This window comes from Schistocerca serialis, chromosome 1 (genome assembly GCF_023864345.2).
Source record: "Schistocerca serialis cubense isolate TAMUIC-IGC-003099 chromosome 1, iqSchSeri2.2, whole genome shotgun sequence".
NCBI lineage: Eukaryota > Metazoa > Arthropoda > Insecta > Orthoptera > Acrididae > Schistocerca > Schistocerca serialis.
Genome location: NC_064638.1, coordinates 258,882,030 through 258,896,816, shown reverse-complemented (window position 1 = coordinate 258,896,816; position 14,787 = coordinate 258,882,030). Strand labels below are relative to the sequence as shown.

At 47.7% G+C, this 14,787-nt stretch overlaps 1 protein-coding gene across 1 annotated transcript in view; it reads right to left on the bottom strand.

Annotated features, from left to right (window-relative positions):
• Positions 1 to 14,787, bottom strand: part of LOC126464665 (zinc finger protein 236) — an 864,481-nt gene that overhangs the window by 409,420 nt on the left and 440,274 nt on the right. Inside the window, exon 10 of the mRNA XM_050096252.1 lies at positions 8,954 to 9,285. Coding sequence (XP_049952209.1) covers positions 8,954 to 9,285 — 332 coding nt within the window. The remainder of the gene's footprint in view (positions 1 to 8,953; positions 9,286 to 14,787) is intronic.

Sequence of the window (14,787 nt, the reverse complement as noted above, 5' to 3'; positions counted from 1 at the left end):
TGCCCACTATACGCCCTCGCTCAAAGTCCGTCAACTGCACATACGGTTCACGTCCACGCTGTCGCGGCATGCTACCAGTGTTAAAGACTGCGATGGAGCTCCGTATGCCACGGCAAACTGGCTGACACTGACGGCGGCGGTGCACAAATGCTGCGCAGCTAGCGCCATTCGACGGCCAACACCGCGGTTCCTGGTGTGTCCGCTGTGCCGTGCGTGTGATCATTGCTTGTACAGCCCTCTCGCAGTGTCCGGAGCAAGTATGGTGGGTCTGACACACCGGTGTCAATGTGTTCTTTTTTCCATTTCCAGGAGTGTATGATAGCTTTCCTAGTAGCTTCGGTCAGTTAAGGTCGTATTGTGTTACCTGTGCGCTGAGTGTGTTGCGTACCTATCAGGCGCTACGTCATAACGATCGGTTTGTATGCGACCAGTCTCTTACTAGAGTTCGCCAAAAGCTGAAAGTGGTGAACAGTCTAGAAACTGAGTGAGAATATGCAAAGGGCCAAGTAACCAACGGAACATTTTTGTTCTGAAAACGTAACCTAATGTCTGTTATTGAAGAATGAAGAGAATTTTTAGCGAAACTGAAACTATCAAGGTTTGATACAGATTTTATACGAAAATTGTTGATTCGTAATATGAAACAGAGGGATGTTGTAGTAAAAATAAGGAAAAAAAGATACAAATTATCATGTAGCGCTAGAAAAAACGCAATTTCCTCAACAACAAAATTAAAAAAGGACGCAAAACCAAAATATATCAAACATCGCTTCAATATTTCGACGAACTAATGTTTCTGTTATTGATACAAAGCTTTTGCATTTATCAACTCTTGCTTTTCATAGTGACGAGAACATTCTATTGAGTACGAAATAACAATAAATATTTATCCTCTTATGTTTGTGCATGTAAACAGTACATGCATCAAAAGTAATTGCTTTGGTTGCACAAAAGCGTAGATGTTAGGTGATCACCTAATTTTTATTAGGTTTAAAATGCAATTTATATTCTTTAAGGATGTAAGATACACAATGAACTAACACTGAAAGATGTGCAGTTCTAATTACATGAAAACAAACAACCAAAAAAAAGCAGAAAAAAAAACAAAAAGAGAATGAGAAGTCATCGGCACCCATGTTCTATCATACGTGTTCGTTTATATTTCTTTTCCAACCATTGTACCAATACTACCGGTAATCCTACCATTTACTACGTCATTTGTGTAGGGTACTAAAACTACTGACGAGTAGTTTTGGCACAGCACAAGTCTGGTCGAAATAAGAGGGTCACTCCAAAAGAAATGCACACTATTTTTGTAAAAATACAGTTTTCATTTTGCATGTGTGAAAGTTTTACAGTGTGTAGATAAATCCTTCCCGCTTGTTTTAAAACTTAGTTCAACCTGTTCCCGTGAGTGGTGCCGTCACAGCATGTCTTCAAGATGGCTGCTACACTTGACATTCGTCAGAAACAACGTGCTGTCATAGAATTCCTGTGCTGTGAAAACGAGGCAGTGAGAAACATCCACAAGAGGTTGAAAAAGGTGTATGGAGATGCTGCTGCCGATCGCAGTACAGTTAGTCGATGGACAAGCAGGTTACGTGATGAAAGCGGGCACGGCAATATTGATGATTGTCCTCGCAGCGGCAGGCCTCCTACTGCACACACTCCAGACAATGTGCAGAGAGTTAACGAATTGGTGACAGCTGACAGACGCATCACAGTAAACGAATTGCCACGCTACGTTGGGATAGGGTAAGGAAGTGTTTGCAGAATATTGAAAGTGATGGCTGTTGTGTCGGTAGCTGGGCCGACACCGTGAAGTTGATGGCTGAAAATGCAAGCTACACTAACGCTGTAGCCGATAGGGCACGCACGGCTAAAGCAGACGGGCGTGAAGTCTGGAACATGAGAACTTATAAATGAATAAGAAGAAAAGTATGTAGATGCTTATTACTTATCTTTTAATTAGTCCTTGGAATACATCTCTCTTGAATACTCGAAAGCTATAGGCACTGATACAAATGGCGCCTTGCTAGTTCGTAGCCATTAACTTAGCTGATGGCTATTCTGTCTCTCGGCTAATGAGAGAGAAAGGCTTCGTACATCTGGTCGGTAGCTAGGTTCTCGTACAACTGGGCGGTAGCTAGGTTCTCGTACAACTGGGCTGTAGCTAGGTTCTCGTCCAACTGGGCGGTAGCTAGGTTCTCGTACAACTGGGCGGTAGCTAGGTTCTCGTACAACTGGGGCGAGTCCACTGTCGTATCACGAGACCTGCCTTGGTGGTGGCGCTAGGTCTGCGATCACAGTGGCGACACGCGGGTCCGACATGTACTACATGGACCGCGGCCGATTTAAGCTACCACCTAGCAAGTGTGGTGTCTGGCGGTGACACCACATTCCTCCCCCGCAAATCGGCGAACGGTCGTGTGATAAGGCTTCCGCCCGCCGTGGGGAGGACCACATGTTGACGTATGCGATGAGGTGGGGAGCCTAACAACAGGCGAGGCTGTGCCACCCGCACCCGGCCATTCGGTCCGAGGGGAGCTAGGAAACGCCTGCAAAACTAGTCCAGGGTGCACGTCAACATGCGGTGTATGCGCCCGTAAAGAGACAGGAGGGACCGAAGGGTCAACCTCCATTGCGTCGGGGTAGCCGACGCGCGATGACGTCATGTGGTCCGGAGCGGGCGGGAGTTCCATGGCGGAGGACAGCTGGTCACGGGAAGCGATAGGCGGCGCGTGACCCTGGGAGGCGCGTGGCGGCTGCAACGAAGCGTCGAATGCGGGCGGCGCCGGCGGGAGAACAAGCGGCGGCGGCGGCGGCTGCTGCTGCTGCTGCTGCGGCGGCGGCGGCGGCGCGTCGCCACGGGGCAAAATGGAAGGCATCGTCGGTAACACCTGGGGATGAGGCGAGCCAGTAGATGGGTCCCCAGGGCGCTGACCGGACGGCACCGTCGCTGAAAGCAGACGGGGAGCGGCAGAACCCGAGCGACGACAGAGGCGCAGCTGATTGAGATGCCGACGCACCTCACCAGAGGCCCCCAAAACCAAATACATCGCGCGGCCGAGGCAGCGAAGAATGCGCCCTGCGAGCCAACGCCGTGAACCTCGATAGTTGCGATAAAATACAACGTCGCCTGGAGCAAAAGCAGGAGTCTGCCGCTGCACAGGAACCTGATGCGGCGGATGCAGCAAAGACATCAAGGTGCGATGAGGACGACCGTGGAGCAACTCAGCCGGCGAGCGACCATCTCGGGGCTGAGAGCGATACGAAGACAAAAAGAGCAACAATGCGTCCTCCCGAGAATGCGACTCTTTCAATTTCAACATCTGTGACTTGAAAGTCCGGACCAATCGTTCAGCGGCACCGTTGGACTGAGGCGAAAACGGCGCGGATGTCAGATGTTGAATACCATTGGCCTGGCAGAATGACTGAAATTCTGCGGACATGAATTGTGGGCCATTGTCGGAAACAATAGTCTGCGGAAGACCTTCAATGCAAAAGATAGCAGACAACGCTTGGATGGTGGCGGAGGACGTCGTGGAAGACATCCGGACAACAAAAGGAAAATTACTGAAGGCGTCGACCAGAACCAACCATCGAGCATTCCAGAATGGACCAGCAAAATCAATGTGCAAGCGTTGCCAAGGGGAAGTGGCTTGTGGCCACGCAAAGACTTTCCGCGGCGGTGCGGACTGTTGTTCGGCACACGCCGGGCACGAAGAACACATATTCGTAATCGCAGCATCGATTCCGAACCAAGTACAGTGCTGACGAGCAAGTTGTTTCGTTCGCACTATACCCCAATGTCCTTGGTGAAGAAGCCGTAAAACAGAGGACTGTAACGAACGTGGGACCACGACTCTGGACTGATCATTATCAGAACGCAACAACAAAACACCACGTCGAACAAAAAGTCTCTCCTTGTGAGCAAAAAATCGGCGAACCAACGGATCCTCGATCCGAGACTTTGACAAAGGCCATTGCGTAGCAACAAAACGTAAAACAGTAGCAAGGACAGGGTCAGCAGCTGTGGCTGTAGCGACACGACGAAAATCAATCGGAAACGATTCGACCACTTCATCGGTTTCCGAATCAATGAACATGCAAGCAAGTTCGGAAGAATCGAATGCTTTATCCTCAGCAACAGGCAAACGGGACAACGCATCGGCGTTTCCGTGCTTAGCAGTGGACCGATACAAGATATCGTAGCGGTACTGCGAGAGGAAAATAGACCAGCGAATGAATTTCTGCGCTGTACGTGGAGGTACAGGCTTGGTCGGATGAAAAAGCGATGTCAAAGGTTTGTGGTCTGTGATGATGGTAAAGTGACGACCATACAAGAAATCATGGAACTTAGTAACACCAAACACGAGAGCCAAAGCTTCTTTCTCTATCTGTGAATAATTTCTTTGCGCAGACGAGAGCAATTTGGACGCAAAGGCAATAGGGCGATCATGGGAGCCAACTTTGTGCGCAAGCACAGCACCGATCCCGAAATCCGATGCATCTACCATCAACAAAAGGGGTTTCTGGGGATCGAATGGCGTAAGGCAAGTATTAGAAAGCAACGCCGATTTCAACTGGCGAAAGGCGCGTTCACATTCCGTCGTCCAGACGAACGGAACACCTTTACGGCGTAAGCGATGAAGCGGAGCTGAAATAGAAGAGGCATTGCGCAGAAAGCGATGATAATAATTAATTTTACCCAACACACTCTGTAGCTGTTTCACATTTTGAGGGGAAGGCAATTCTTGTATGGCACGGAGGTGCTCTGGACTCGGATGTATGCCTTGGGCATTAATGACATGTCCCAGGTATGGTAAGTCACGAGCAAAAAACACACATTTGTCCTTCCTCAAGCGAAGACCATTGTGCCGCAAGACCTGAAATAATGTTCGTAAGTTCGCAAGATGATCTTCTTCTGTCTGTCCGGAGATCACTATATCATCCAGATAGTTTGCTGCAGTAGGGACCGACGCACAAATAGTTTGTAAATATTGCTGAAACAAGGCAGGGGCGGATGCACACCCGAATGGCAGTCTTTTGAAGCGGTACAATCCAAGATGCGTGTTAACCACCAATACGCGCTGGGATTCGTCGTCCACCGGTATTTGCAAGTACGCATCGGCTAGGTCCAACTTTGAAAAATATTTTCCCGGGCACAGTTTAGCAAAAAGATCTTCCGGGCGGGGCAAAGGAAAAGTAGCAGTCACTAGCTGCGGATTCACTGTGGCCTTGAAGTCCACGCAAAGTCTCAATTTTCCGGAAGGTTTTGGCAAAATTACTAAGGGTGAGGCCCAGAGTGAAGCTTGCACACGTTCAATTACACCCTGTGATTCGAGATCGTGTAACGTTCTTGCGACCTCATCACGCAATGCGTGGGGAACATTGCGCGCCCTGAAAAATTTCGGTTGCGCGTTTACCTTCAGTTCTAAATGTGCTTCATAGTTTTTAGCGCAACCTAAGCCCGGTGCAAAAATGTCTGCAAATTCGTCACACAGCCGAGAAACACTGTCTGTAGGCACAGTCTGATTCACTGATAGGACCTGATTTACAATAGACATGTTAAACAACTGAAACAAGTCTAGACCAAACAAATTCACTGCAGAAGAAGAACGAAGAACGTAAAATGACACAAGTTTTGTTTGTCCCTTGTATGTTGCAAGAAGGCTGCACTGTCCTAACACAGGAATTTTCTGTCCGGAATATGTAGTTAGCTTAACATTTGCGGAACGCAACGGAGGTTTGCCCAGTTGTTTGTACGTGTCATGATTGAGCAATGAAACTGCAGCTCCGGTATCGAGCTGGAATGGTATCACTTTGCCTTCAAAGTCTAAGTCCACAAAAAGTTTATTGTCCTGCTGACGACAAAAGCGACTGTTTTGTGCAAGTTGAATAGACACTGGTACAGAATCACTTGCTAATTGACGTGATTTCCGGCGACGTCGACGCACAGTTTTTGTGGGACGAACACAGTCACTGTTAGAGAAAGTGGCACTGGACGAAGCGGAATTAACGACATGAATGTCCATAGGCGAAGGTCCACGAGCCTGAGTGTCCTTGGTTCGATTCCGGCGCGAAGCAAAGGGCCTGGAATGATTGTGATTGTCTGATCTGAGCTTTTTCTGGCAAACACTTTGAACATGTCCTTTCTTATTGCAGAAAAAGCAAATAGCTTGGCGTGACGGGCAATGTTCACGCGAATGTCTAGTAGCACACCGCGGGCATGATTTCACTGCATTTGTGGGCTGGCGCGGCACACCTGGCTTAGCACGCGGCGGTTGCTGTGTCGACGTGCGCAAGGCCCGGTTACCGGGCCGCGCAGCGCGTCCAGCGGGCCGGTTAATGTTACACACGGTTGGCGAAGTTTCAAAAGAGTCCTGAGCACAGTCAAGTGTGTCCTGTCTATCCAATATGTCTATCACTTGTTGAAGGGAGGGATTAACTAGTTTCAAAATTTGCTCCCGTATGCGAACATCAGAAACGTTCTGTGCAATTGCATCACGCACCATTGTATCTGAATAAGAAAGACCACAGTCACATTCAAAAGCACAGTCCCTAGTAAGTCCTTGCAATGTTGCTACCCACTCCCTATTAGTTTGACCGGCCGTACGTTTTGTACGAAAGAACGTATACCGTTTTGCAACCACATTAACTGTTTCTTTGAAATAGGCATCTAATGCAGACAAAATTTCCTCGTAGGACAGAGTTGCTACGTCGCGTCGGGGAAACAATTTCACTATCACACGGTATGTGGACACACCGACACAAGAAAGCAAAAACGGCTGCCGCTCATTACCTTGAATTCTGTAGGCAGCGAGGTGAAAGTTGAACTGGCGCGACCACTCGTGCCAGGTCTCATCGGCTGCCACGTATGGTCGAAAGGGAGGAGCATCTCGTGGTCGTGCGGGAGCATTCTCGCTTCCCACGCCCGGGTTCCCGGGTTCGATTCCCGGCGGGGTCAGGGATTTTCTCTGCCTCGTGATGGCTGGGTGTTGTGTGCTGTCCTTAGGTTAGTTAGGTTTAAGTAGTTCTAAGTTCTAGGGGACTGATGACCATAGATGTTAAGTCCCATAGTGCTCAGAGCCATTTGAACCATTTTCGAAAGGGAGGTGCAACAGCGTGTAGTGGCAGCGGTAGCGAAGAAGCGGCGGCGGCCGCATCGGTTTGAATGGTACGTTGACCCTGGACGAGCTGTCCAAGGGCATCCAGTAACGCCTGCGTCTGCTGATTCTGCAAGCGATAAAATTCGGACAGTACATCTGGAGAATGTGGCGAAGCCATGGCACAATTAAATGTAAGCAATCAGAACACTTTAAATCGTCGCCAATGTTGCAAACGAATTAATACAAACTCTTTTGCTCGTCGCCAATAAATGTTGTGTCGGTAGCTGGGCCGACACCGTGAAGTTGATGGCTGAAAATGCAAGCTACACTAACGCTGTAGCCGATAGGGCACGCACGGCTAAAGCAGACGGGCGTGAAGTCTGGAACATGAGAACTTATAAATGAATAAGAAGAAAAGTATGTAGATGCTTATTACTTATCTTTTAATTAGTCCTTGGAATACATCTCTCTTGAATACTCGAAAGCTATAGGCACTGATACAAATGGCGCCTTGCTAGTTCGTAGCCATTAACTTAGCTGATGGCTATTCTGTCTCTCGGCTAATGAGAGAGAAAGGCTTCGTACATCTGGTCGGTAGCTAGGTTCTCGTACAACTGGGCGGTAGCTAGGTTCTCGTACAACTGGGCTGTAGCTAGGTTCTCGTCCAACTGGGCGGTAGCTAGGTTCTCGTACAACTGGGCGGTAGCTAGGTTCTCGTACAACTGGGGCGAGTCCACTCTCGTATCACGAGACCTGCCTTGGTGGTGGCGCTAGGTCTGCGATCACAGTGGCGACACGCGGGTCCGACATGTACTACATGGACCGCGGCCGATTTAAGCTACCACCTAGCAAGTGTGGTGTCTGGCGGTGACACCACAATGGCATTAAAAAAGGTTTGTGCCAGGTGGGTTCCCACGATGTTGACAGTGGCTCACAAAGAAACAAGAAAAACGGTATGCAGCGAACAGTACAAGAATGGTGGAGATGAATTTCTTGGAAGAATTGTGACAGGTGATGAAACTTGGCTCCATCATTTTTCACCAGAGACGAAGAGGCAATCAATAGAGTGGCATCATGCAAATTCACCCAAGGAAAAAAAATTCAAAACTACTCCTTCAGCTGGAAAAGTTATGGCTACGGTGTTTTTCGATTCTCAAGAACTCTTTCTTGTGGACATTATGCCAATTGGAGCCACCATAAATTCTGATGCATATGTGACGGCACTGAAGAAACTTCAAGCTCAACTGAGTCGTGTTCGACCACATCGGCAAAAGCAGGATGTTTTGCTGTTGCACGACTATGCACGGCCACATGTCAGTCAAAAAACCATGGAAGCGATCACAAAACTCGGATGGACAACACTGAAACACCTGCCTTACAGTCCTGACCTGGCTCCATGTGACTATCATCTCTTTGGGAAACTGAAAGACTCTCTTCGTGGAACAAGGTTTGGAGATGACTCCCTTGTGCACGCTGCCAAACAGTGGCTCCAACAGGTTGGTCCAGAGTTTTGCCGTGCAGGTATACAGGCGCTGGTCCCAAGATGGCGTAAGGCAGTTGAGAGGGATGGAAATTATGTGGAGAAGGGATGTATCTACACACTAAAATTTTCAAACACGTAGAATAAAAGATGGATTTTTGAATAAATAGTGTGCATTTGTTTTGGAGTGACCCTCGTACTTAGCGACTGCTGCTTCAAAAACGCGGTTACATTTGACAAACATTTTTGATACGTCAGCGCTTGTTTGACAAACCTGTGGATAGCAGACAAAGAATTTGACAAACAAGTTTGATGGTCTTCATGCTGTAATGAATGCCCGCGGCCAAGCTGGCGTACTCACTTGTCGTAGAAGGCCTTGCCGCACTTGGCGCAGACGAAGTTCCTGGGTCGGGGCGCGTGGAGGCGCGCGTGCCGTCGCATGGTGACGGCGTTGGCGGCGCGGAAGCCGCAGACGGCGCACGGCGCGACCGGGGCGGCCGCGAACTTGGAGTGCGCGCGCTGCTGATGCGCCAGCAGCGCGGCACGGCTGGGGTACTCGCCGCCGCAGTCGGCGCACCACAGCGGCCGCTCGCCCGTGTGCACGCGCAGGTGCGAGCGCAGCGCCCGCTTAGACACCACCGCGCCGCACTCGGGGCACTGCAGCTGCGACTTGGACGGCGCGCCGTGCAGCACCTGCGCAGGCGGAGAGCCGCGTCAAGTTCGGATACAATTCCAAGCTTTCGACGACTACCTCCGTCGTCGTCGACAGAGGCCATGTCTGACTATTGTACAGTTCATAACCGATGTCTCCACATATCAAATGGCTCCAAGCACTATGGGACTTAACGTATGAGGTCATCAGTCCCCTAGACTTAGAACTTCTTAAACCTAACTAACCTAAGGACATCACACACATCCATGCCCGAGGCAGGATTCGAACCTGCGACCGTAGCACCAGTGTGGTTCCTGTTTTTATCACAGAGTTATACTTCCAAGGGAACCTCCCCATAGCACCCCTCTCAGATTTAGTTATAAGTTGGCACAGTGGATAGGCCTTGAAAAACTGAACACAAATCAATCGAGAAAACAGGAAGAAGTTGTGTGGAACTATGAAAAAATAAGCAAAATATACAAACTGAGTAGTCCATACGCAAGATAGGCAACATCAAGGACAGTGTGAGCTCAGGAGCGCCGTGGTCCCGTGGTTAGCGTGAGCAGCTGCAGAACCAGAGGTCCTTGGTTCAAGTCTTCCCTCACGTGAAAAGTTTACTTTCTTTATTTTCGCAAAGTTATGATCCGTCCATTCGTTCATTGACGTCTCTGTTCACTGCAATAAGTTTAGTGTCTGTGTTTTGTGACCGCACCGCAAAACTGTACGATTAGTAGACGAAAGGACGTGCCTCTCCAATGGAAACCGAAAACATTTGATCGCAAGGTCGTAGGTCAATCGATTCCTCCACAAGAAAATATTCATTGACCTTGTTATTGAAGTCGCGAGCTGTATTTGCTGGATTCATATTGCCCAGGGAATACATCTCACGTATTTAATGCACTCTCGTCCAAAGTGGCTAACAGTCAACTGCCAGCCAGGGAGCCTCGTTAGCAGAAATACTTCTGTGCGCTGTAGTCGACTGACGTCGTGTGTTTCGATGTTTGTTTAGGTGTAGCGTCCCCATACTACGGCGCAGTTACCTCGCATCGGTCGCACGGACGGACAGATAATAATTGTCTGAAAGTAAAAAATTAAACTTTTCACTCGAGGGAAGACTTGAACCAAGGACCTCTCGTTCTGTAGCTGCTCACGCTAACCACGGGACCATGGCGCTCCTGAGCTCACACTATCCTTGATGTTGCTTATCTTCGGCATGGACTACTCAGTTTGTATATTTTGCTTATTTTTTTCATAGTTCCACACAACTTCTTCCTGTTTACTCGATTGATCTGTGTTCAGTTTTTCAAGGCCTATCCACTGTGCCAACTTATATCTAAATCTGAGGGGGGTGCGATGGGGAGGTTCCGTTGTTAGAAGCACGGGCACGCAACACTCGTACAGTCAAACATAATCTTGTATTTACGTAACATCCCGTGTTCCGGACTATTAGGAGTCTGTGATAAAAACTTTAATACAGACACCAGTTACGCACTTAGCGATGCGTGGAAGCGTGCAGTTGACAAACACTGGATAGAGTGCACGAACTCACTGTATTGACACTAGCGCGGTCCTTATTTTCTCGAATTTCGTGTTTCTTCACGCACACCCCCTAGCTTCATTCCTTTTGTCTTAAGAAGAATTTTAGGACCTACTTTATTGGAACAGAAGACGAAGAACCCATGCCGAAGTGGCCGAGGGGCTACATCACATCACTACGCGTTGCTTATTACTGCTTTTGCGCGTGCTTGACTGCTGTCATACTCCACAATGAAATTTTCACTCTACAGTGAAGTGTGGGCTGATATGAAACTTCCTGGCAGATTAAAACTGTGTCCCGGACCGATACTCGAACTCGAACTCAGGATCTCTGTCACCGCATAATTGCGTTTAACTGACTTTTGTTTTCGTCTTGTTTGTTTTGTCTTCTTGAAAGGGAACCGCTCCTGGAGCAGGACGGTGGGTAGGGCACCGGCTGACACCCGAGGCCTGGCTGTCCCGCGGTCACGACTGCCGTGACGAGCGTCTGAGCCGTCTTCTCGTCTGTTGGTAGGGGTTCACCCCCTACTCCATCCGTAGGGGATCAATGTGCTCTAGATATCTTCTTCTGTAACAGCGTCTCGTGCCTGGAAAGCTCCAATGAACACGTGGGTCCGCGAATAAAGAACCTAAATAACTGGTGGAGTGGGTCCTGTACTTCGGGTGGCGGCTGAAGCCGCATGTGTCCTTATCAGCATGGACCAAAACTAGTGTGTGCATCACGAAATATTTAGTAGAGGGCCATGCCTTCTAGCCAGTTAACAGGGTTCAGTATATCATCAGAGGAGACAGACTCCGGCAATCTACGCAACAGTAATGCCGGCGTGTGCAGCCAGCAGCCGCCAGTCGCGTCACAGGTCAGGCGGTGCGCATTCAAATCAACGAATGAGCACCTCAGACACACAGGGTCGTCCGTCAGATGAATGGACTGTAGCCGCTGACGAGTAGCGAACTTCCCGTTCACAGCCACATTCCACAACGAACGCACCGACGTAGGTAGGAAAGGCGAGTGGGCCGTACGTCAGTCTGGAACCGCGCGACCGCTACGGTCGCAGGTTCGAATCCTGCCTCGGGCATGGATGTGTGTGATGTCCTTAGGTTAGTTAGGTTTTAGTAGTTCTAAGTTCTAGGAGACTGATGACCTCAGAAGTTAAGTCGCATAGTGCTCAGAGCCATTTGAACCATTTGGGCCGTACGTCACACCGTGTTCCAGCCAACATCGGGGTGCCGTTGAGCAACCATATTGATGGGTTGTTTCTGTTAGTAAAGGCGATAATAGTGTTACGTGCTGGGTATCCGTGTCCGCGGAAGGTCCGCTGGTAAGTAAATGAGATCAATCAAGAACTTTCTGATCTGGGTGAGTGGTGGTGAAACATGTTCCACAGAAACGGGTAGATCTAGAGAGCACAGTGCCACTTCAGCTATCATGGTGCCCGTTAGACCGGCGAGTGCAGAGGTCCACCTGCGACCCAGTGTTTAGGTACAGCTCTCGCACACGGTTATAGACACGAATTAAACGATACCGCCCACCCGCTGCAGCAGTGTTAGGGTGGTGTATCAGACTTCAAAAAAGAGATCGGCGCTCACGGAATGACCAAAATGGTTCAAATGGCTCTGAGCACTATGGGACTTAACTTCTAAGGTCATCAGTCCCCTAGAACTTAGAACTACTTAAGCCTAACTAACCTAAGAACATCACACACATACATGCCGAGGCAGGATTCGAACCTGCGACCGTAGCGGTCGGCGGTTCCAGACTATAGCGCCTAGAACCGCTCGACCACACTGGCCGGCACGGAATGTCCATATGCTACTTGAAATGTATCGGCCATCGGAACCGTCAACGAAAGGATGTCCGCGAAAGGGTTCATTTTTGAGACGTGTTGACGTAACGTGTTCGTAGGAGCATGTCAATTCGACGCAGTTTGTTGCTCTGTAACACAGCGCGTGTCTGGTGTAGTAGTCGGCGGTACGTAGCTGCCGCTGTGCGGCGGAAACCGCTTATTGAACGGCACCTCCAAATTTTGGAGTGTGGGATCTTTGTCAAAAGGCTCCCCCGTTGTTTTAGGGGACCGCCCACCTGCGACATTCATGTATTTTGTCAGCCGACTGAGAAACCCAAGCACGACTCGCAGCTTTACTTTTGCCGGTACCTCGTCTCCTATCGTCCAAACTTCACAGAAGCTCTCCTGCGAAACTTGCGGGTCTACCACTCCTTGAACAAATGATACAGCGGAGACGTGGCTTAGCCACATTCTGATGAATGTTGCCAGAGCAAAATTTTCACTCTGCGGCGAAGTGATGAGTTCTCTTCAGTCAAGAGTTTGGACATTATGAATAAGTTAACCACAGAGTTAGATTTCTTAAACAAGGTTCCTTTTTCTTAGGATTCAGAAAATTCCTGTCTTAGTGACAAAGAGGCTACGAAAAGTCTGAAGGTGATGTGCAATACGGCAGAAAGTGAAGTTAATGTAAGACCACTATCAGCTGAAAGCAGTTAATCACACACATAAGCTGTAATAAACAGGATGTAGTTACGTGATACAACTGCTCGGCACTGCGGCATGGGTTACTCGTCTTCAGTTTCAACGAAATAAGCTGTAAAATTCTTCTTAAAGTAAAAGGAAAAAAATTAGGGAGCATGTGTGAAGAAACACTAGATTCATAAAGTAAATAAATAAATAAAATAGAAAGTAAGGACCAGACTAATAGAAAGAGGGCGCCACGTCAGTAAGCGACATTTTCAAAACGTCATGATTAAATAATTAAGACAATCAGATGCCGTCTTTTTTGGCATAAAATGAGAGCCTCGCCAGTTTCACGAAGTCAGGCATCCCCTGACGATAGTGACAGAGGGAGTTATGCAAAGCTTTGGATCTTATTAGAATTGGAGGCGGCAGATTTACCGAGAACTTTTATCCAAGGACTTCGTCGCGAAAGTCCTCATAACCGCAGCTACTCATTCGGTTGTAGTTTTACGTATTGACTGATTTAGCCATCCGTTATTTCAGTGAAAATAGTCTGTGGGAGCGACCGAATGACAATGGTCAATACAGTCTGCTGTAGTTTTGCATATTGACTAAATTATTCATTCTTTTGTTTTCAAGTGAAAGCAGTCTACAGACTTTTAGTCGACTGAACCATATATTCGTTCTTTCAACGGTAACCCTTTTTAGCCTATTAGTCGACCGAGATATCCGTTCATTCATTCATCTGTGTGAAAGCTGTCTGTTGTACCTTCACTGGTAAAACTTATCGAGTGCTTCACAACAGGGTACACATACTCCTGAAGGGAACCCACACACCCTGCGGTAGCTAGAGAGATCTCAGGGGGTCCATCATAGTAAAAATAAGCATTTATACATGTTCATTTAAGTATGCACTGAATAGATTAATTCTTCTCTTCATCATTTAAAACCAATTAATATACTGCTATTGATTAAATTGATCCAGGAGTTATTAATGTATAACTAATTAAGCAGATGAATCGCTGGGGGCAAAAAGTTGAGTGTTAACTTTCCCTGAGGTGCAAGCAAGGAAGAAATTAACATTGTCAAATTTTTTTGAATTAGGGAAGTTCAAAGAAAAGTAACGAATCGTGGCAAAAATACTTCCGACAGGTGGCACTAGGGGCTTAAAAGGCAGTTTGATTAAGCCACCAAACAACTGAAAAAATGTTTCCTCTATGGTTCCTGTTCACGTCCCCTCAGAAACAGAATTACGGGTGATCAAAGTAAACTGGAGGGTTGAGAGATATACGGCTTGAATAAATTTAAATAAAAAAAGTAATTGTTTATTTATTTAAACACAAACATACAATTTAGAAACAAACATCAAAATTTTAAAACGAACCAAACACTGACATTCAGTGACAGAAGTGCGAAAAATATGTATTGAAGCAAATAAATAAACAAATTAAAAAAAATAAAAATAGTTAATTTTTATAACTATATTTTTATTTACGTTATTCTAAAATAAGGTACGCTACTTGTTCTATCGAAACTCCA